Raw genomic sequence first — 25,208 nt, 5'->3', positions numbered from 1 at the left:
TATTTCAAGCTCAGCCAGCAGGCAAAGTTTAATCCTTCGAACAACCAAATGTGGAATAATTGGTGGAATTACTATAACAAAGTTTGTCATCTATCTGAGGGTCTGGAAAGCCTGACCTATTGTGAGACTTAGAAGACTAAAGAGAGGAAAACCTGAAACAGATTCATCTTGAACAGTGTTTTTCAAACCTTGGTCAGATGTGTACCACCATCCCATCCTTGGCAGTGTTGGAGTGTTGCTTGTACTACTGAATATTACCAAATGTGCCACTTGTTGTCCCCACTGGATTACTGGAGAACATCCCTTCTCCAGCTTTCTAGATTCTGCCCTCAATATAAGAAGCACTGGAGCCCACAGAAGTGATAGCTTGACTCTAAAGTGTAAACTATCATGCAACCCCTATTGCCTGCTACTGGCGTCAGGCTTAGTACCACCAGTGGTACACGTCCCAAACTTTGGAAAAACACTGTTCTAGAAGATGTTCTGGCATGAGGAGAGAAGACGGGCAATAAATAGCCTTTAAAACGTAGATGCTGTTATTTAGTTGTCCAAAAGATGGAACTGGAATTTCACATTATGCCATCTTGCACTTTCAAATGCTTTCTTCATCCCACATTCAGCTCTTCCACCTCGATTTAAAGAAGAACTTCAAAGCAAAGAAAGTATGGAGGGGGAATCTGTGACCCTGCATTGCACGTTGACCAAACCAAATGCTTCTCTGGAGTGGTGGAAAGGACAGAAGACTCTTAAACCTGGAGATAAATATAGATTTACCAAAGAGGGTCTCATGGCAGAACTAATTATAAATCGACTGGACCTGGATGATGCCGGGGAATACGTGTGTGTATGTGGAGACCAGCAAACAAAGGCATCGCTCAGCGTGAAGGGTAATGGTCTTCTCATCACACCTACCATCGCTTTTCTATCAATTACCCCGTATCAGTTCCATCATCCTAGATCATCCTCCATATTTATTTTTCTCCAGTTACCATTTTCACCTTTTTCACCTTGTGTGAATAGGCATGTACATAGTATACTACAGTGTTTTATATGTGTAGCTACTGTCATTTTGACATTTAAATTTATGTATTCAGCAGTCTACACATGTCATTCGAAACATCCCACAGCATGAATGTTGGTTGATCATTTAATATTACTTCAGTATGTGGTCATGGTTCTATCAAAAAGTAAGATGTTAGTGGTTTTATTAAACTGTTTTACATTCAGGGCTTTTTTTTCCAGCAGGAACACAAGAGAATGCAGTTCCGGCACCTCCAGCACTGAATAAGGTGCTGGAGGGTCTACTGATGCTGGCTGCTGGGGGATCTCTTGTCGCTGGGGGGGGAACCATTACCATTGTTGTGGGGGATCTAATGTTGTTGGGGTAATATGTTGTTGCTGGTGGGGGATCTCTTGTTGTTGGGGGTCTTATATGGTTAGGGGGTCAATTGTTGCTTGTATGGATCTGCTGTTGAGGGGGGTGTCTATTGTTGCTTACTGCTGGAGGGTTTATTGATGCTGGCTGTTGAGAGATCTACTGTTTTGGTGCTGGTGGGGATCTGCTGTTGTTGGGGGTGTTTTGTTGCAGGGGTCCTATTGTTGCTGGGGGTGATCTATTGTTACTGGGGGTATTTTGTATTTGGATGGGACATATTTTATTGCTTTTCTTGTTGTTAACAAAGTCCATACAAATTACTTAGCACCACAAAGTGATACTTGGTTCTGTATTCTCTGAAAGGAGCGGTACTGGGAGGTGGGTAGGGTTGGAACCAAGGAATGGTGCTCGGAGGTGGGTAGGGTTGGAACCAAGGAATAGAGCTCGGAGGTGGGAAGGGTTGGATCCAAGGAATAGAGCTCGGAAGTGGGTAGGGTTGGAACCAAGGAATGGTGCTCGGAGGTGGGTAGGGTTGAAACCAAGGAATGGTGTTCGGAGGTGGGTAGGGTTGGAACCAAGGAATGGTGCTCGGAGGTAGGTAGGGTTGGAACCAAGGAATGGTGCTCGGAGGTGGGTAGGGTTGGAACCAAGGAATGGTGCTCGGAGGTGGGTAGGGTTGGAACCAAGGAATGGTGCTCGGAGGTGGGTAGGGTTGGAACCAAGGAATGGAGCTCGGAGGTGGGTAGGGTTGGAACCAAGGAATTGTGCTCGGAGGTGGGTAGGGTTGGAAACAAGGAATGGAGCTCGGAGGCGGGTAGGGTTGGAACCAAGGAATGGTGCTTGGAGGTGGGTAGGGTTGTAACCAAGGAATGGTGCTAAGAGGTGGGTAGGGTTGGAACCAAGGAATGGTGCTTGGAGGTGGGTAGGGTTGGAACCAAGGAATGGTGCTTGGAGGTGGGTAGGGTTGGAACCAAGGAATGGTGCTCGTAGGTGGGTAGGGTTGGAACCAAGGAATGGAGCTTGGAGGTGGGTAGGGGGCGGAGATAAGGGGTGACTCAGAAGGGAGGAGTACTTGATGTATTCTTTGAGAAAAAAACCCTTGGTAAAACTGGCAAATTCCATACTTGACAATAAAGGGCTCCTAACCAATGAGAAATATATAAACCATATATAGTGTATTTAATATACAGTATGTAACCTTTCTGCAACTCTTGACTCATTTCTGAAACTCTTCACAGCAATGTTGTATTGTATATTTTAAAGGGATTTAGAAACATAGAAAAGTGATGGCAGAAAAAGTGGACCATCGAGTCTGTCTGTTTTTTTTTTTGTGTGTGTGCTTTTTTTTGGGGGGGGGGGGGGTTGTTGTTTTTTTTGTGTGTGTTTTTTTGTAATTTTCCTTTTTTTTTTGGGCCCGGAAGGTTTGAAATTTGGTTGTTGCTTTTAGGGAAAAAAAAATGACAATGTTTTTACAATGTTGAAGAACTTACTATAAAACAGGATGCGGTTGCAACACAACAACATTATTTTATGATTTTTTACAGCCAATTTATATCTCTGTGGTGTCTTTTATTGTGCAATATGTCACACGCAGGGGCGAACTGACCATTCAAGCACTCGGGCATTGCCCGAGGGCCCAGGGTCAGTAGGGGGCCCCATGAAATGCCCCTGGTTGCTTTTATAGGCTTTTTTGGGTATGGTTTGAGTGTGGGCGAGGACACAGGGGCCCCATGATCCCCTATTGCCCGGGGGTCCCCATGAGTTGTCAGTCCGCCCCTGGTCACACATTAGTGTTCGATGTGTTTACCAGGCCCATTTAAAATGAATGGGCTGCCAACCAGGGGCGGACTGACAACTCATGGGGCCCCTGTGTCCTTGCCCAAACTCAAAAAAGCCTATGAAAAAGGTACCAGAGGCATCTCATGGGGCCCCCTACTGACCCTGGGCCCTCAGGAAGTGCCCGAGTTTCCAAATGGTCAGTCCGCCCCTGCTGCCAACACACTTTACCATGCTTTAAATCTCATATGACCCTTTTCTCGAATGCAGCACATCACATCACATCATGCTGTAACACAAATGTGTTGGAATGGGGGCCCATTCAAAATGAATGGTACCATAATGCAGTAACTCATGTGTTGTGCATTTATGTACTTTGTTGTAACGCACGCAGTACCAGAACATGGAGCTGTTCATTGGGCCTTATTATTTTTAATGTTGGCCTTAATATAAGCTATGACTTTGGATTGTATGTCTGTTTTTGGGGCCAGATTTAGACATTGGGGGGCCCAGGGCACTTCAGTTTTGGGGGGCCCCTCATACACAGAATTGCTTTACGTACTCAATGACAGTCACATATTTTCAAAATGCACGACACAACGCAGTGGCGTCCAGAGGCAGGTGCGGAGGGTGCAGTCTGCACCGGGTGACACCGACCGCACGGGGTGACACCGGACCCGCTCCAAGAAAAGGTAAGTTGTAAAGAAAGCCAACGATCCCCACAGGATGGATCCGATCCATCCTGCGGGAATTGCCGACTTGCTTTACAACTTACCTTTTCTTGGAGCAGGTCTGGTGTCACCCCGTATAGGTTGCATGTCGACGATGCTGCGGGGATTGTCGGCATGCAACCTATACGGGGTGACACCGGACCCGCTCCAAGACAAGCTAAGTTGTAAAGAAAGCTGACGATCCCCGCAGGATGGATCGGATCTGCGGATTGAGCTTATTGGATCGGAGTCCGATCCATTATGCTCAATCCGCAGATCTGATCCATTCTGCGGGGATCGTCGGAGGGGGTGTCACCAAGTGTTACCGCAGCGGGTGACACCAACCCTAGGGACGCCTCTGACACAACATCATTCTGAGATCGCGTGTGCACACATACCTAACCTAAAAGAAAAAAAAAATCCCCTGCAAAATAATAGCATACTATACTAGCGTGCATCACATACTAACACATTATGAAAGACTTACCTGAAAACAAAGCCCTCCAGTGGTGCCCTGTCACCGCTGTAGGTGCTTCCAACTTCACCCGGTCTTCCTTTCCGGTTTCCCGCGCTTTCGCTGTTTGCCTGGCCGAGCCGCAATGACGTCACATGCGTGCGGGAGTCATGGTCGTGGCACAGCTCTCTCATTGGACGACACGCCGTCCATTGAGAGCACAGTGCACATGCTACTGCGGCTGCTACTATAGTAAACACCTCCTAAACGTGGTACATTTAGGAGATATTTATTGTACCTACAGGTAAGTCTTTATTTTGGGCTTACCTGTAGGTACAAGAAAACAATGGGCTTTACTACCACGTTAGGAATATAAGCTCTTTGTGTGTGGTTGCTTGAGCTGCCAACATTTGTTTTGAAAAAAACTATACAATATACCCATCCAGAGTAAAAGCTTTTACAGATGGTGGCTGGCAAAATATTACTTTCCAAGATACATTTAACAAAAAAAAAGTAATTTACTTTTAAAAAAAGTAATATATTTTATGTTATTTTATTATATATTTTTTATTATTGTTATTTATATATATATATATATATATATATATATATATATGTATGTATGTGTATTATACATGGAGATCATATCCCCCCCTTATGTATTATACATGGTGATCATATCCCCCCCTTATGTATTATACATGGAGATCATATCCCCCTTATGTATTATACATGGAGATCATATCCCCCTTATGTATTATACATGGTGATCATATCCCCCCCCTTATGTATTATACATGGAGATCATATCCCCCCTTATGTATTATACATGGAGATCATATCCCCCCTTATGTATTATACATGGAGATCATATCCCCCCCTTATGTATTATACATGGAGATCATATCCCCCTTATGTATTATACATGGAGATCATATCCCCCCTTATGTATTATACATGGAGATCATATCCCCCCTTATGTATTATACATGGAGATCATATCCCCCCCTTATGTATTATACATGGAGATCATATCCCCCCTTATGTATTATACATGGAGATCATATCCCCCCTTATGTATTATACATGGAGATCATATCCCCCCTTATGTATTATACATGGAGATCATATCCCCCCTTATGTATTATACATGGAGATCATATCCCCCCTTATGTATTATACATGGAGATCATATCCCCCTTATGTATTATACATGGAGATCATATCCCCTCTTATGTATTATACATGGAGATCATATCCCCCCTTATGTATTATACATGGAGATCATATCCCCCCCTTATGTATTATACATGGAGATCATATCCCCCCCTTATGTATTATACATGGAGATCATATCCCCCCCTTATGTATTATACATGGAGATCATATCCCCCCTTATGTATTATACATGGAGATCATACCCTCCATTAATCTCTTCTCCTCAAGAAAGAATACATTCAGTTCCTCTAATCTTTCCTCATAGCTGAGCTCCTCCATGCCTCGTATTAGTTTGGTTGCCCTTCTCCTCCCCAGCCTTATCAAAATACTTTTTGCCATGGTATATGCTTCCTAGTTGGTGTTTTACAATGTTCTTTCCATCCCGTGTTCAGCTGTTCCTCCACGATTTAAGGAGGAACTGAAGGGCACAGAAAGCCTGGAGGGAGAGTCGGCAGCCCTTCGTTGTACGTTGACCAAACCAAAAGCTCCGCTGGAATGGAAAAAGGGACAAAAGACTCTTAAACCCGGAGATAAATACAGATTCATCCAGGAAGGTCTTGTCGGCGAGTTGGTTATAAATCGGTTGGACCTGGAAGATGCCGGTGAATACACGTGTGTATGTGGAGACCAGCATACAACCGCATCTCTTACCGTGAAGGGTAAATGATCTTCTGATGACCCCCCCAATAGTCACCGTTTGTTGGCTATGTATCCGTCTTCACATTACCTTCCCCCGTCTGCACTAATAACCTATGATCCTCATCTCAACGAAATTCCATTACCAGTTCTTCTATGTCTCTTCCACCATTATCACCTCTTTCCACTTCATTTCCGTCTCACCTCATCATTGTGTTCAGCTGAAAGCATGCTCATATTTGTCAGAGCCAAACTTCTAGTGGTCTTTCCAAAACATCAGCCTCTATGAGCGTTTTATCGCGGTCACGTGATAGTTTACATATTTTGAGTTTTTCGTTCACACGAACACATGTAGGTGTAACATTGAATTAAGTACACTTACAGATGAAGAGAACAAATGTAATAATATTGGAAAATGTAACAAGAATGCTTAGCTATAGATGCTTTTTTGCCACCGAGTTCCCCCATCTTTGCGACGTGGCACGATGATCAAACTAGACACGTGCATAATGCAGCTCTGGAGATGAGACTCACTATTTTATACATCTATATTTTTATATAGAATTTATATGTATATATATATATATTTAAAATTTATATTTAATTATATTATTTAATTATATTTTTATCTATATTTTCCCCCTTCTGATCATATTGTATTTTAAAATAAATAAATACAATATATATATATATATGTGTGTGTGTATATATATATATATATATATATATATATATATGATTTTTTTTATTTACATGTAATTATAGTATTTCATTTAATTATAGTTATATTAATATTTTCCCCTTCTGATCATATTATATATTAAAATAAATAACTATATGTATATATATATATATATATATATATATATATATATATATAATTATTATACAGGATTTATATAGCGCCAACAGTTTGCTCAGCGCTTTACAATATAACGCAGGGACGGACTGACCATTTGGAAATTCGGGCACTGCCTGAGGGCCCGAGGTCAGTAGGGGGCCCCATGAGATGCCCCTGGTACCTTTTTCATAGGCTTTTTTTGAGTTTGGGAAGAACACAGGGGCCCCATGATCCCCTATTGCCCGGGGGCCCCATGAGTTGTCAGTCCGGCCCTGATATAACGGGAGACAATCCAGCAACAATACAGTTCAATACAAGAGGGTTAGGAGGACCCTGATCCTGGGAGCTTACAATCTAGGAGGGAGGGGCTGGTGGTACAAAAGGTAGTAACTGTGGGGGATGGACTGGTTGGAAGAGTAGAAGATTCCATTATTAGCTGAGGGCAGGATAGGCTTCCCTGAAGAGAGAGGTTTTCAGAGATCGCCTAAAAGTGAGCAGAGTAGGCGATAGTCTGATAAATATATATAGAATTTATATTTAATTATATTGTTTAATTTAATGATATTTATATCTAAATTTTTCCACTTCTGATTATATTATATATATTAAAATAAATAAAATTATATATATATATATATATATCAAACTAGGCGTGTCCATAATGCAGCTCTGGAGATGAGGCTCGCTATTTTATACATCTATATTTTCATATACTTTTTTAAATTTTATATTTAATTATATTATTTAATTTAATTATATTTATATCTATATTTTTCCCCTTCTGATCATATTATATATTTAAATAAATAAATAAATAAAATTATTTATATATATATATATATATATATATATATATATATACACATATATATATATATATATATATACACATATATATATATATATATATATATATATATATATATATATATATATACACACACACATATATATATATATATATATATATATATGTGGGTTTTTTTCTTTAATATGATCAGAAAAAAAATCTCCAGCCAACAGCTGGGTTTATGGGCTCCTATTCACATGTATACCTGTCTATTCTTAGTTGCTCTGTTGAACAAAAATTCTGCTGTTTACAGAGGTGGATAGCTCAAGCTCAGATGTACAAATATTTCTCAGAGGTTTGAGTTCCCTTCTTCTTTGGTGTGCTATGTACAGAGGATTAGAGAGCTGTTGGCAAGCAGCCTGTCCTGTGCTCCCTCTTTTTAGAAAACCCACGATGTTCGTATCACAGGGTATCCTAGGCCCCACCCCTCCCATGATGTTCGTATCACAGGGTATCCTAGGCCCCACCCCTCCCATGATGTTCGTATCACAGGGTATCCTAGGCCCCACCCCTCCCACGATGTTCGTATCACAGGGTATCCTAGGTCTCACCCCTCCCATGATGTTCGTATCACAGGGTATCCTAGGTCTCACCCCTCCCATGATGTTCGTATCACAGGGTATCCTAGGCCCCACCCCTCCCATGATGTTCGTATCACAGGGTATCCTAGTCCCCATCCCTCAAATGGGTGATTTGTAAGAAAAATAAAAAAATAATTTTTATAAACTTAAAAAAATTCAGCCATGATACAACCCAGCATACCTCTGAGTCTGTGTCTCCGCACATTGTAGCTCTTCCGATTGTCTTTGTGGAGGAACTGAGAAATGAATCGGCATCTGAAGGCCAGGCTGCGACTCTGCGCTGTGAGCTCAGTAAGGTCGGTGTTGCGGCGTCTTGGATGAAGGACGGTTCTGTGATCCAAGCAAGCGAGAAGTACGCCGTGAAGCAGGAGGGAGCCGTCACAGAGCTGACAATTCACAATCTGGATCTGAAGGATGGAGGAGATTACACGTGTGTGTGCGGAGGGCAGCAGACCACTGCAGAGCTGTCAGTGCGAGGTAAATATATTTGTAGAGTCTGCCCATAAGAGTCCGTGTCTGGTCCTTCAACCAACTGCTATTGGCCTCTGTGACACGCGTGTTCCATGTTCTATGTTGCACGCATCTTTTTTTCCAGTTGCGTTCTGTCGTATTTGCTCGGCCATCTTTCTTCGGAGCTCATTGAGACAAATGTGGTTTGTTTCGGATGTCCTGTTTATACTTTTTTGTCTTTGCTGTTTTCTTGTGTTATTATAGACTTAATGGCACCTATAAAATCGATTGACGTCTTCATCGAACCTCCACAGCTTCATCCCCTTACCCACTGTATCCAAAATGTATATAGACTCTAGACCCAAGTACTGAGTTGTCTTGGAGGGTTATGGTCCATGTCATGGATGGATCTAGGGATGTGCTGGGGGTGGGATATGCCCCCCAAGATTTTAGTTGTGTCCCCCCAAAGCCAACCCTAACCTGCTACTATGCTGCCCTAATCTGATACTACCATCCTAATATGATACTTTACCACCCTAACCTGATATTTTACCACCCTAATCTGATACTATAACACCCTACCCAGATACTTTACCACCCTAAATTATAATGCCCTACCCTGACACGATTCTGTCTTTGACTGACACTGATCTCAGTTATGTATTGTGGGGAGAGCAAGAGCTCTGTTTTCTGTGCCCCTGTCCTCTGTCCTGCCAGCAGTGACCCCTGTCCTCTGCCCTGCCAGCAGTGACCCCTGTCTTCTGCCCTGCCAGCAGTGACCCCTGTCCTCTGCCCTGCCAGCAGTGACCCCTGTACTCTTCCCTGCCAGCAGTGACCCCTGTCCTCTGCCCTGCCAGCAGTGACCCCTTTCCTCTGCCCTGCCAGCAGTGACTACTGTCTTCTCCCCTGCCAGCGGTGACCCCTGTCCACTGCCCTGCCAGCATTGTCCCCTGTCCTCTGCCCTGCCAGCAGTGACCCTTGTCCTCTGCCATATAGCAGTGACCCCGTCCTCTGCCCTGCCAGCATTGACCCCTGTCCTCTGCTCTTCCAGCAGTGACCCCATCCTCTGCCCTTCCAGCAGTGACCCCTGTCCTCTGCTCTTCCAGCAGTGACCCCATCCTCTGCCCTTCCAGCAGTGACCCCATCCTCTGCCCTTCAAGCAGTGACCCCTGTCCTCTGCCCAGCCAGCAGTGACCCTTGTTCTCTTCCCTGCCAGCATTGACTGCTGTCCTCTGCCCTTTCAGCAGTGACTCCTGTCTTCTTCCCTGCCTGCGTTGACTGCTGTCCTCTGCCCTGCCTGCGTTGACTGCTGTCCTCTGCCCTGCCAGCACTGACCCCTGTCCTTGTATCAATGGTTCAGGCTGGTGGTGTCATGGTGTGGTGGATCCATCCTGCCTTGTATCAATGGTTCAGGGTGGTGGTGGTGTCACGGTGTGGGTGATCCATCCTGCCTTGTATCAATGGTTCAGGCTGGTGGTGGTGTCACGGTGTGGGTGATCCATCCTGCCTTGTATCAATGGTTCAGGCCGGTGGTGTCATGGTGTGGTGGATCCAGCCTGCCTTGTATCAATGGTTTAGGCTGGTGGTGGTGGTGTCATGGTGTGGTGGATCCATCCTGCCTTGTATCAATGGTCCAGGCTGGTGGTGGTGGTGGTGTCATGGTGTGGTGGATATATCCTGCCTTGTATCAATGGTTCAGGCTAAAGGTGGTGGTGTCATGGTGTGGTGGATCCATCCTGCCTTGTATCAACCGTTCAGGCTGGTGGTGGTGGTGGTGGTGTCATGGTGTAGTGGATCCATCCTGCCTTGTATCCACGGTCCAGGATGGTGCTGGTGGTGTCATGGTGTGGTGGATCCATCCTGCCTTGTATCCACGGTCCAGGATGGTGCTGGTGGTGTCATGGTGTGGTGGATCCATCCTGCCTTGTATCAATGGTTCAGGCTGGTGGTGGTGGTGGTGTCATGGTGCGGTGGATCCATTCTGCCTTATATCAACCATTCAGGCTGGTGGTGGTGTCATGGTGTGGTGGATCCATCCTGCCTTGTATCAATGGTTCAGGCTGGTGGTGGTGGTGTCATGGTGTGGTGGATCCATCCTGCCTTGTATCAACCATTCAGGCTGGTGGTGGTGTAATGGTGTGGGGGATATTTTCTTGGCACTAGCAAGGTGGACATAATAAAGTGGCCGGTATCTGTAGATCCCTATTAGAAGGTCCCACTTCAGACACTTTTTGTGCCTCAAAGTACATTTGTTGTGCCTCACTCGCCGTCTGGAGGCCCTGAGTCTCAACTAGAATGTTACTGCCGGCTACATTTCGGTGCTCGTTGTTCACGTCTTACACTTCATCTTCATTCCATCACTTTAAGGAGACTCATTACGTTTTTGTCAGAATATATCTCTATCACTTTTGTCAGAACTACCCCCGCTATTTGTAGAGGGACTGAGAAACACCGAAGGCGTGGAAGGCCAAGAAGCCATTTTTCAATGCCAGCTCAGCAAAGCCAAAGCAAAGACGGAGTGGAAGAAAGGACACCAGACCCTAAAACCGGGCGGCAAATACAAGATGAGACAACAGGGCGTCCACGCTGAACTCGTCATCTCCAAATTAGACCTGAAGGATCCTGGGAACTACACCTGTCTGTGTGGGGAGGAGGCAACTACGGCGACTCTGACAGTGACTGGTAAGAATTCACAGCTATTTAACTTTCCAAAGTAAAAGTCCATTTTTGTGGGGAGTTTATTTATTTATTTTTTTTAGATTTAAAGGAACTGCTAACGAAAATTACATTTTTCCTAAAAGACTTCCTCTGCCCAAGGCCATTATACCAATGGAACATCAACCCAACATTGCCTCCAAATTCAGTAGGCTTGAACATCCATCTCAAAGACTTGGTGACTTTTATTGGGATCATGCAACGGTGGGCGGCTTATTGAGGAACACGTGTGTGGAAGCTCTCAATCCTAAGCAATCCTAAGCCCTCACGCACACGGGGGGGTGGGACGTTTTGATGATGCTGGTAATGTCAGCTGTGTAAAGTCACGTTAAAAACATGAGCTTTTCAGCTTTTTTTTAGCGTTTTTGCATAAGCGTTTAGTGTCGTTTTGCTGTGTTTTTCCATGTTTGCAATTTTTTTTACCAAGAAAAAAATATTTTTTGGTCAAAAAAGTCCAAAATCGTCGGTTTGCGGCACTTTAATGCGTTTCACAGCTTTTTGCTGCGTTTTCCAGCGTTAGAGCATTTTTATAGCTAAGCCCTCACGCACACTTGATGTTTTTACAGCAGCTGTTTTTGGTTTTTGACGTTTTTTCTACAGCCAGTAAACCCCCCAGCATGTTATCCTATGTGTCCATACACACATAGACTGGAATCAATGTTTTTTGGCTTGAAAAAATTCCAGGACTAGAGGGCTTCTAGATGAGTTTTTTAGCTGTAAAATATTTGGGTCAAAAAACGCTAAAAATTTAAACATAGTTACATAGTTAGTCTGGCTGAAAAAAGACAAAAGTCCATCCAGTTAAACCATAGAAAAATAAAAAGCAATAATCCTACCCCCACAGTTGATCCAGAAGAAGGCAAAAAAACCCCAGCAAAGCACGATCCAATTTGCTCCTGCAGTGAAAAAATTCCTTCCTGATCCCCCGAGAGGCAATCGAATATTCCCTGGATCAACTTTACCTATAAATGTTATATCCAGTTATATTCTGTGTATCCAAGAAAGAATCCAGGACTTTCCTACAGCAATCCACTGAGCTGGCCACAACCAACTCTTGAGGGAGTCTATTCCACATTCTCACAGCTTTTACTGTGAAGAAACCTTTTCCGTGTTTGGAGATTAAATTTTTTTCCTCCAGACGTAAAGAGCGCCCCCTTGTCCTCTGTGATGACCTCAGGGTGAAAAACTACACCGAGTTCACTATATGAACCACTGATGTATTTATACATGGAGATCATATCCCCCCTTATGTATTATACATGGAGATCATATCCCCCCTTATGTATTATACATGGAGATCATATCCCCCCTTATGTATTATACATGGAGATCATATCCCCCCTTATGTATTATACATGGAGATCATATCCCCCCTTATGTATTATACATGGAGATCATATCCCCCCTTATGAATTGTACATGGAGATCATATCCCCCCTTATGCATTATACATGGAGATCATATCCCCCCTTATGTATTATACATGGAGATCATATCCCCCCTTATGTATTATACATGGTGATCATATCCCCCCCTTATGTATTATACATGGAGATCATATCCCCCCTTATGTATTATACATGGTGATCATATCCCCCCCTTATGTATTATACATGGAGATCATATCCCCCTTATGTATTATACATGGAGATCATATCCCCCTTATGTATTATACATGGAGATCATATCCCCCCTTATGTATTATACATGGTGATCATATCCCCACCTTATGTATTATACATGGAGATCATATCCCCCCCTTATGTATTATACATGGAGATCATATCCCCCTTATGTATTATACATGGAGATCATATCCCCCTTATGTATTATACATGGAGATCATATCCCCCCTTATGTATTATACATGGAGATCATATCCCCCCTTATGTATTATACATGGAGATCATATCCCCCTTATGTATTATACATGGAGATCATATCCCCCTTATGTATTATACATGGAGATCATATCCCCCCTTATGTATTATACATGGAGATCATATCCCCCTTATGTATTATACATGGAGATCATATCCCCACCTTATGTATTATACATGGAGATCATATCCCCCTTATGTATTATACATGGAGATCATATCCCCCCCTCATGTATTAAACATGGAGATCATATACCCCCTTATGTATTATACATGGAGATCATATCCCCCCTTATGCATTATACATGGAGATCATATCCCCCTTATGTATTATACATGGAGATCATATCCCCCTTATGTATTATACATGGAGATCATATCCCCCCTTATGTATTATACATGGTGATCATATCCCCCCCTTATGTATTATACATGGAGATCATATCCCCCTTATGTATTATACATGGAGATCATATCCCCCTTATGTATTATACATGGAGATCATATCCCCCCTTATGTATTATACATGGTGATCATATCCCCACCTTATGTATTATACATGGAGATCATATCCCCCCCTTATGTATTATACATGGAGATCATATCCCCCTTATGTATTATACATGGAGATCATATCCCCCTTATGTATTATACATGGAGATCATATCCCCCCTTATGTATTATACATGGAGATCATATCCCCCTTATGTATTATACATGGAGATCATATCCCCCTTATGTATTATACATGGAGATCATATCCCCCCTTATGTATTATACATGGAGATCATATCCCCCTTATGTATTATACATGGAGATCATATCCCCACCTTATGTATTATACATGGAGATCATATCCCCCTTATGTATTATACATGGAGATCATATCCCCCCTTATGTATTATACATGGAGATCATATCCCCCTTATGTATTATACATGGAGATCATATCCCCCCTTATGTATTATACATGGAGATCATATCCACCCTTATTTATTATACATGGAGATCATATCCCCCCTTATGTATTATACATGGAGATCATATCCCCCCCTTATGTATTATACATGGTGATTATATCCCCCCTTATTTATTATACATGGAGATCATATCCCCCCTTATGTATTATACATGGAGATCATATCCGCCCTTATGCATTATACATGGAGATCATATCCCCCTTATGTATTATACATGGAGATCATATCCCCCCCTTATGTATTATACATGGAGATCATATCCCCCCTTATGTATTATACATGGAGATCATATCCCCCCTTATGTATTATACATGGTGATCATATCCCCCCTTATGTATTATACATGGAGATCATATCCCCCCTTATGTATTATACATGGAGATCATATCCCCCCTTATGTATTATACATGGAGATCATATCCCCCTTATGTATTATACATGGAGATCATATCCCCCCTTATGTATTATACATGGAGATCATATCCCCCCCCCATGTATTATACATGGAGATCATACCCCCCCCCTTATGTATTATACATGGAGATCATATCCCCCCTTATGTATTATACATGGAGATCATATCTCCCCTTATGTATTATACATGGAGATCATATCCCCCTTATGTATTATACATGGAGATCATATCCCCCCTTATGTATTATACATGGAGATCATATCCCCCTTATGTATTATACATGGAGATCATATCCCCCCTTATGTATTATACATGGAGATCATATCCCCCTTATGTATTATACATGGAGATCACACCCCCCTTATGTATTATACATGGAGGTCATATCCCCCTTATGTATTATACATGGAGATCATATCCCCTCTTATGTATTATACATGGAGATCATATCCCCCCTTATGTATTATACATGGAGATCATATCCCCCCTTATGTATTATACATGGAGGTCATATCCCCCCTTATGTATTATACATGGTGATCATTTCCCCCCCTTATGTATTATACATGGAGATCATATCCCCCCTTATGTATTATACATGGTGATCATATCCCCCCTTATGTATTATACATGGAGATCATATCCCCCTTATGTATTTTACATGGTGATCATATCCCCCTTATGTATTATACATGGAGATCATATCCCCCCTTATGTATTATACATGGAGATCATATCCCCCCTTATGTATTATACATGGAGATCATATCCCCCCTTATGTATTATACATGGTGATCATATCCCCCCTTATGTATTATACATGGAGATCATATCCCCCTTATGTATTATACATGGAGATCATATCCCCCCCCCCTTATGTATTATACATGGTGATCATATCCCCCTTATGTATTATACATGGAGATCATATCCCCCTTATGTATTATACATGGAGATCATATCCCCCCCTTATGTATTATACATGGAGATCATATCCCCCCTTATGTATTATACATGGAGATCATATCCCCCCCTTATGTATTATACATGGAGATCATATCCCCCCTTATGTATTATACATGGAGATCATATCTCCCCTTATGCATTATACATGGAGATCATATCCCCCCTGATGTATTATACATGGTGATCATATCCCCCCTTATGTATTATACATGGAGATCATATCCCCCCTTATGTATTATACATGGAGATCATACCCCCCCCTTATGTATTATACATGGAGATCATATCCCCCCCTTATGTATTATATATGGTGATCATATCCCCCTTATGTATTATACATGGATATCATATCCCCCTTATGTATTATATATGGTGATCATATCCCCCCCTTATGTATTATACATGGAGATCACACCCCCCCCCCCCTTATGTATTATACATGGAGATCATATCCCCCCTTTATGTATTATACATGGAGATCATATCCCCCCCTTATGTATTATACATGGTGATCATATCCCCCCTTATGTATTATACATGGAGATCATATCCCCCCTTATGTATTATACATGGTGATCATATCCCCCCCTTATGTATTATACATGGAGATCATATCCCCCCTTATGTATTATACATGGAGATCACACTCCCCCCCCTTATGTATTATACATGGAGATCATATCCCCCCTTTATGTATTATACACGGAGATCATATCCCCCCTTATGTATTATACATGGTGATCATATCCCCCCTTATGTATTATACATGGAGATCATATCCCCCTTATGTATTATACATGGTGATCATATCCCCCCCTTATGTATTATACATGGAGATCATATCCCCCCTTAATCTCCTCTTCTCAAGAGAGAATAAATTCAATTCCTCTAATCTTTCCTCATAGATGATCTCCTCCATGCCTCTTGTCAGTTTGGTCAGTCAGTCACTTCTCTGTACTTTCTCCAGTTCCCCAATGTTCTTTTTATGAATTGGTGAAATCCTCAGGATGGTGAGAGGTTGGGAACAGTATTACCTAATAATAATAATAATAATACATAGTAATAATATTATTATAATACAGTATTGGAAAGTAAGTTTTATAGGTTCCATTGTATAATATATGAATTTTTAAAACCCCAAAAATCTAAAAATGGACTTTGCACTTTGTATGTCATCTCTTTATTTTCTTTTATTTGTATGACAAAGTTGACATAGCTTTTCCGCTTTTCCGACTGAATATTTATTCGTTTCTTAGAGTTGCCGGCCCATTTCAGCATGGGGTTGACTAACGTGGAAGCCGCAGAAGGAGGGTCGGCCATCTTTCGTGGTGAGGTGACCAAGAAATCGGCTTTGGTGCAATGGAAGAAGGGTGAGACTCTGCTGAGAGCCAGCGACAAGTACGACATGAGACAGGACGAATATAGAGTGGAACTCCAGATACATGACCTCCAACCGATCGATGTCGACCGATACTCCTGCACCTGTGAAGAGCAGAAGACGACCGCCTCACTGACAGTCCACGGTAAATTTTTTTTTACCTTTTATTATTTCAAAATGGAAGGTCCGGAAATATCAGATAATTCCAAGACCTTGCCAACTTTTGGTGGTCCTTGACACGTTTGATAGACATACGCAAAGCATAAAAAATGTTTTTCTTCTAAATCTAAGAAGTTTCGTGTTGTTCGATTCGTTTTTGGGATTTGTTTTGGTCATTTGAACTCAAATCGGAAAAACAATTTCGACCGAATTCAAAAAAGTCGCTCACATTCGAAAATTGGTTCCGCCGAATTCGAAAAAAAAAACGATTCGACAGTATTCGAAAAAGTCACTTGAAATTGAAAAAGATTTCAATCAACTCTAAAAAATTTGTCCGAATTTGAAAAGTTAAGCTGGCCATACACGTGTAGATTTGAAAATAAAAGTCAGCAGCTACAAAAACGGTAGCTGCTATTTTTTAAAAATGGACACTTACAGTCAGGTCCATAAATATTGGGACATGGACACAATTCTAACATTTTTGACTCTATACACCACCACAATAGATTTGAAATGAAACGAACAAGATGTGCTTTAACTGCAGACTGTCAGCTTTAATTTGAGGGTATTTACATCCAAATCAGGTGAACAGTGTAGGAATTACAACAGTTTGCATATGTGCCTCCCACTTGTTAAGGGACCAAAAGTAATGGGACAATTGGCTTCTCAGCTGTTCCATGGCCAGGTGTGTGTTATTCCCTCATTATCCCAATTACAATGAGCAGATAAAAGGTCCAGAGTTCATTTCAAGTGTGCTATTTGCATTTGGAATCTGTTGCTGTCAACTCTCAAGATGAGATCCAAAGAGCTGTCACTATCAGTGAAGCCATCATTAGGCTGAAAAAACAAAACAAACCCATCAGAGAGATAGCAAAAACATTAGGCGTGGCCAAAACAACTGCTTGGAACATTCTTAAAAAGAAGAAACGCACCGGTGAGCTCAGCAACACCAAAAGACCCGGAAGACCACGGAAAACAACTGTGGTGGATGAGCGAAGAATTCTTTCCCTGGTGAAGAAAACACCCTTCACAACAGTTGGCCAGATCAAGAACACTCTCCAGGAGGTAGGTGTATGTGTGTCAAAGTCACCAATCAAGAGAAGACTTCACCAGAGTGAATACAGAGGGTTCACCACAAGATGGAAACCATTGGTGAGCCTCAAAAACAGGAAGGCCAGATTAGAGTTTGCCAAACGACATGTAAAAAAGCCTTCACAGTTCTGGAACAACATCCTATGGACAGATGAGACCGACATCAACTTGTACCAGAGTGATGGGAAGAGAAGAGTATGGAGAAGGAAAGGAACTGCTCATGATCCTAAGCATACCACCTCATCAGTGATCATGGTGGTGGTAGTGTCATGGCGTGGGCATGTATGGCTGCCAATGGAACTGCTTCTCTTGTATTTATTGATGATGTGACTGCTGACAGAAGCAGCCGGATGAATTGTGAAGTGTTTCGGGAATATTATCTGCTCATATTCAGCCAAATGCTTCACAACTCATTGGACGCTTCACAGTGCAGATGGACAATGACCCAAAGCAGACTGCAAGAGCAACCAAACAGTTTTTTAAGGGAAAGAAGTGGAATGTTCTGCAATGGCCAAGTCAATCACCTGACCTGAATCCGATTGAGCATTTCACTTGCTGAAGACAAAACTGAAGGGAAAATGCCCCAAGAACAAGCAGGAACTGAAGACAGTTGCAGTAGAGGCCTGGCAGAGCATCACCAGGGATGACACCCAGCGTCTGGTGATGTCTATGCGTTCCACACTTCAGGCTGTAATTGACTGCAAAGGATTTGCAACCAAGTATTAAAAAGTGAAAGTTTGATTTATGATTATTATTCTGTCCCATTACTTTTGGTCCCTTAACAAGTGGGAGGCACATATGCAAACTGTTGTAATTCCTACACCGTTCACCTGATTTGAATGTAAATACTCTCAAATTAAAGCTGACAATCTGCAGTTAAAGCACATCTTGTTCGTTTCATTTCAAATCCATTGTGGTGGTGTATAGAGCCAAAAATGTTAGAATTGTGTCCATGTCCCAATATTTATGGACCTGAATGTACCTGTCCCACAATCCCACGGTGTGTCTCCCCCCTCCCCCCCCCTTGCAGCCCATTTCACCGGCTACCCTGTGTTCCCGGCGCTGGCATCTTCAATGTGGGCACTCGGCTGTGTCAGGTTGAGGCTTTACTGCGCATGTGCGAGAAGCGCTGGGCTTTGTGAATGGTCCTGTAGTCTTCTGGGACCCAGAAGACTACAGGGTGGGGGGGGGACAACATCCACTTCCAATCACCTTAGGCAATCACAGAGGAGGAAATATCAGAGAATTCCAAGACCTTACCAACTTTTGGTGGTCCTTGACACGTTCGGTAGACATGAGCAACGCAAAAAAAAATTTTTTTTGAAATCTAACAAGTTTCGTGCTGTTGGATTTGGTCAATTTCATTCGATTCATTTTCAGTCATTCGTATTCGAATTCAAATCAAAAACAATTCGACCGAATTCGAAAAAGTCACTCACATTCGACAACTTCCGCTTCCAATCACCTTAGGGCAGTGTTTCTTAACTCCAGTCCTCATGGACCCCCAACAGGTCATGTTTTCAGGATTTCCATTATTTTGCACAGGTGATTTGATCAGTTTCACTGCCTTAGTAATTACCACAGCTGTTTCATCTGAGGGAAATCCTGAAAACATGACCTGTTGGGGGTCCATGAGGACTGGAGTTGAGAAACACTGCCTTAGGCAATCACAGAGGAGGGTACCCGCTCCCTCCCACCGCTCCCCAAAGGTGCCAATCCTTAACATGAAGCGGGGGACCCTTTTGGGTGGAGCTCCACTTTAAAATGTTTGTTTGATTTTGTTTTCCAATCTAATTTTGGCCGAATTTTGTTTTTTTATTTCGGGTCCGTTTTAAATTTGTTTTTTTTTGTCATTCGGAATTCCGATACATCCGAATTTCCGAATAAGGAAAAAAAAAGGTCCGAAATTCGATTCAGATCGAAACGAACCGCACGTGTCTAACGTTCTGCCACCTGATCCATTCATGGTTCATTCCGATCATGTCCCGTCTATCCACGGAGCTGGTAAATGAATTCTTATCAGATTATTATTCTTTTAAAATGAAATTTACAACCAGACAGTAAAATAATCCTGATTAGCAAGAATGAAGTTTAACTTCTTCACGGCCCTTTAAGAGTTTCAGAAGTCGGGAGGCGGGGCGGGGTTTAGGGTCATGTGACTGCTGTGATGCGCCATGACGGCGGTCACATGATCAGGAAAGGTATGTGGTGCTGAGCCTCTGCCCTTCTGACTTTTGTCTGGAGGCACGGATGCGCAAAATCACGTGCAGGGGCGGACTGACAACTCATGGGGCCCCCGGGCAATAGGGGATCATGGGGCCCCTGTGTCCTTGCCCAAACTCAAAAAAGCCTATGAAAAAGGTACCAGGGGCATCTCATGGGGCCCCCTACTGGCCCCAGGCCCTCGGGCAGTGCCTGAGTTTCCAAATGGTCAGTCCGCCCCTGATCACGTGTATATATATATATATATGATTTTTTTCATTTCCGGGTAGGGGGCGAGTGTGCACCCTACCTGCGCCTGCAACTGTCAAGGTCCCGGCCGGTGATTACTCCCCGACACCCGGTGATTGCCAAGGATCTCCGACGGGGAGGAGGACTGTTTGTAAACAAAACAGTCCTCCTCCCTGTCAGCTCCTGCACACTGCTTTGGATGGCTCTGCATAGCACAGCCATCCAAAGCAGTTTGCTTACAGTGAAGCACACAGACCCCGCCCCCTAGTAACACACGCCCAGCACACAGTTAACCCTTTGATCGCCCCAGATGTTAACCCCTTCCTGCCCAGTGCCATTAGTACAGTGTCAGTGTTTTCTTTTAGAACTGATCACTGTATTGGTGTCACTGGGGATATAAGTGACACCAAGTCAGTCTCCCCCCCCCCAGTGTCAGAATGCCCGCCGCAGTCGGTCGCTGATCGCCGCCATTACTAGTAATAAAAAAACCCAATTTCCAGTATCTATTCCACCATTTGTAGACGCTATAACTTTCACATAAACCAATTAATTACACATATTGGGATTTTTTTTTTTAGTGAAGACACGGAGCAGAGTACATTTTGGCCTAAATTTTTGCTGAAATTTGATTTTTACATTTTTTTTTACTGGACATGTTTAATAGCAAAAAAGTCAAAAATATTGTTTTCTTTTTTCTCAAAACCGTCTGACTTTTTTTTCTAGCGCAAAAAATTAAAAACAAAAAAAGAAAGCTCAATTCGTTGGAAAAAAAAGGACGAAAATTTCATTTTCTCCCAGTATCTATACACCGCAATTTGTAAACGCTATATTAACACTAATACACGCGGTCTTTGAAGGAAAATAGCGATAGTCAGCAATAGGTTGACATTTAAATTTGTTTTCGAATTCGGTTCACTTTAAAAATGCGTTTCGAATTTTGATTTTTAATTCGAACCATTCGTTGTTTTTGACGAAATTTAATTTCGATGGTTTGGATTCGTATAAATTCGTAAATATTGTCATTTGGAAATTTGGATACCTCAGCATCTCAGAACAATTAAAATTTTGTCTGAATTTCGATTCGGAACGAAATGAACCGCACGTGTCTAGCCGAAGTTGGTTACCATAAAAGGGCGCTCCCATATTTCTTAGATAAAATCTGAAATTCAGCTGTTTTCACACACAGAATGACTTGATCTCTACTGCAAATATCATATTTTTATATTTTGTGAGAATAGAATTATAATAATAATTCCTTCCAATTTTTGGGCTTTGTTCACAGACTTCCTGTTCGAAGGTGACAACATTCTGTCACTGTTTCACGATTGCTCTCCTGTGTTGTCACTTCTGACATCATTGCTTACTATGTGTGAAATCTGTGAATGATCAGAGATCACATGGTACAGGGCTATTCACAACAGCCTTGTACCATGTGACAAGCTGTGACCAATCACAGCTCACACAATATTTCTCAATGGCTGCAAGAATGCAGCCAGAGAGAAGGAGAAATGATTGCTTTTACATCCTATATGGGTGTAATAGCAATCAGTAAAAAAAAATCTTCATCACCCCCCACAATTAGTACAGTGTCACTACGGTGACACTGTACTGCTAGGGTGACAGTATGTAAAAAAAACCCCTAAAAAACATAAATAATAATATCAAAAAATAAAATAAAAATGTAAAAAAAAATTTAGAAAAATTATAATTTTTAGTTATAAACTAATTTGTTTTTTTTTTTTTTTTACTAAAAAGATAACAATACATTTTGGCCAAGATCTATGAAGAAATATTATTTATTTGCAAACTTGTATAAGAAAAACACTTTTTTTTCCAAAATGTTTGGACTTTTTCATTTATATAGCAAAAAAATAAATATCCCAGAGGGGAATAAATACCACCAAAATAAAGTTTTATCTGTCTCAAAAAATGCTAATTTTGTTATTCTCTGTATTGTTTCACCAGCTCTGCCAGTTGATTTTAAAGAGCCGTTGAAAAATGTTGACGTTACTGAAGGCGACGCGGCAGCTCTGCGCTGTGAGCTCAGTAAACCAAACCATTCTGTAGAGTGGAAGAAAGGACCGGATGTTCTGACCTCTGGGGATCGGGTCACCATCAGACAGGACGGCTCGGTGGCTGAGCTCATCGTTCGTCCTGCTGCCATAAAGGATGCTGGGAAGTATACCTGCCAATGCGGTGACAAGATGACTGCGGCAGTTTTGACAGTAAATGGTAAAAATAAAATAAAAAATATATAATATTTAAGTTATGTGTGCTTTTTGTTGTCTGCACAAGAACAGTTTCTTTTCTTACTATGTTTATATATATATACTGTATATATATATATATATATATATATATATATATAATTTATATGTCCTGTACTTTTTTTTATTACATATTTATAATGGTGAGGACTAAAAAAAATGTATGTCATATAATTGAACTCAATTCTTTTAGAACATATGTACTTTTTGTTGCCTGCACAAGAACAGTTTCTTTTCTTACTATGTACGTATATATATATATATATACAATTTATATGTCCTGTACTTTTTTTTATTACATATCTATAATGGTTAGGACTAAAAAAAATTTTGTAATGTAACATAATTGAACTCAATTCTTGGAGAACATATTTTTTTGTGTGTATGTGTGTATATATATAATTTATATGTCCTGCACTTTTTTTTATCACATATTTATAATGGTGAGGACAAAAAAAAAATTAATGTCATATAATTGAACTCAATTCTTTTAGAACATATGTACTTTTTGTTGTCTGCACAAGAACAGTTTCTTTTCCTACTATGTTTTTATATTTGTGTATATATATATATATATATATATATATAGATAATTTATATGTCCTGTACTTTATTTTATTACATATTTATAATGGTTAGAACTAAAAAAAAAAAAATTGAATGTAATATAATTGAACTCAATTCTTTGAGTACCGTATTTTCCGGTGTATAAGACGACTTTTCAACCCCTGAAAATCTTCTGAAAAGTCGGGGGTCGTCTTATACGCCGGTGCAGGCCGGTGTCAGGACGGCACTTTTTCGAGGGGCAGCGTGGCGCCGCCCCCCTCCTCCCCCAACGGACACTAAGTACAGGGGTGGGCAGAGGGGCTGCTGTACCCTACCTGGCTTCGGTCCCACGACGATCCGGTCCAGGAAGCACGGCTGCTCCTTCTTTCAGTTCGGCCACTCGATGGTCACGCGACCGCTCGGCGGTCACGCGGCCGCTCGGCTCCGCCTCCTCACCGGTGATTGGGCGCCAGCACTGGAAAGGCACACAGGTGACCAATCACCGGCGAGGAGGCGGAGCCAAACGGCCCCGCGAAAATCGAGCGGCCGCACTGGAAGAAGGAGCAGCCGCTCCTCTCCCCCACTGACACTAACGATGGGGCACTATTCCTCCTCCACACTGACACCAACGATGAGGCACTGTTCCTCCCCCACTGACACCAACGATGAGGCACTGTTCCTCCCCCACTGACACCAACGATGAGGCACTGTTCTCCCCACTGATACCAACGATGGGGCACTATTCTCCCCACTGACACCAATGATGGGGCACTATTCCTCCTCCCCACTGACACCAATGATGGGGCACTATTCCTCCTCCCCACTGACACCAATGATGGGGCACTATTCCTCCCCCTCTGACACCAATGATGGGGCACTATTCCTCCCACTGACACCAATGATGGGGCACTATTCCTCCCACTGACACTAATGATGGGGCATTATTCATCCCACTGATACCAATGATGGGGCACTATTCCTCCCACTGACACCAATGATGGGGCACTATTCTCCCCACTGATACCAATGATGGGGCACTATTCCTCCCACTGACAGCAATGATGGGGCACTATTCCTCACACACTGACACTAATGATGGGGCACCATCATTGGTGTCAGTGGGAGGAATAGTGTCCCATCATTAGTCAGTGGGAGGAATAGTGCCCCATCATTGGTGTCAGTGGGAGGAATAGTGCCCCATCATGGGTGTCAGTGGGAGGAATAGTGCCCCATCATTGGTGTCAGTGGGAGGAATAGTGTCCCATCATTGGTATCAGTGGGAGGAATAGTGTCCCATCATTGGTGTCAGTGGGAGGAATAGTGCCCCATCATTGGTGTCAGTGGGAGGAATAGTGTCCCATCATTGGTATCAGTGGGAGGAATAGTGTCCCATCATTGGTGTCAGTGGGAGGAATAGTGCCCCATCATTGGTGTCAGTGGGAGGAATAGTGCCCCATCATTGGAATAC

The 25,208-nt window shown here is 42.2% G+C and overlaps 1 protein-coding gene across 34 annotated transcripts in view; it reads left to right on the top strand.

Annotated features, from left to right (window-relative positions):
- OBSCN (obscurin, cytoskeletal calmodulin and titin-interacting RhoGEF) overlaps positions 1 to 25,208 on the top strand; it is a 518,757-nt gene that overhangs the window by 248,881 nt on the left and 244,668 nt on the right. For 16 of the 34 annotated variants that reach the window (XM_089660447.1, XM_089660452.1, XM_089660453.1 and 13 more), the window contains 6 exons: positions 621 to 887; positions 5,926 to 6,192; positions 8,652 to 8,918; positions 11,307 to 11,573; positions 17,104 to 17,370; positions 22,893 to 23,159. The exons of 9 other annotated variants lie outside the window; for them this stretch is intronic. In XM_089660447.1, the coding sequence (XP_089516573.1) occupies positions 621 to 887; positions 5,926 to 6,192; positions 8,652 to 8,918; positions 11,307 to 11,573; positions 17,104 to 17,370; positions 22,893 to 23,159 (1,602 nt within the window). The remainder of the gene's footprint in view (positions 1 to 620; positions 888 to 5,925; positions 6,193 to 8,651; positions 8,919 to 11,306; positions 11,574 to 17,103; positions 17,371 to 22,892; positions 23,160 to 25,208) is intronic. 9 more of the 34 variants (XM_089660450.1, XM_089660464.1, XM_089660467.1 and 6 more) reach the window with 4 other exon arrangements.

The sequence above is a fragment of the Staurois parvus genome, unplaced genomic scaffold (genome assembly GCF_062004578.1).
Source record: "Staurois parvus isolate SC_StPar_1 unplaced genomic scaffold, SC_StPar_1.0 ptg001245l, whole genome shotgun sequence".
Classification (NCBI taxonomy): Eukaryota; Metazoa; Chordata; class Amphibia; order Anura; family Ranidae; genus Staurois; species Staurois parvus.
The sequence above is the reverse complement of the archived record's forward strand: the minus strand, read 5'-3'. Positions and strand labels throughout refer to the sequence as shown.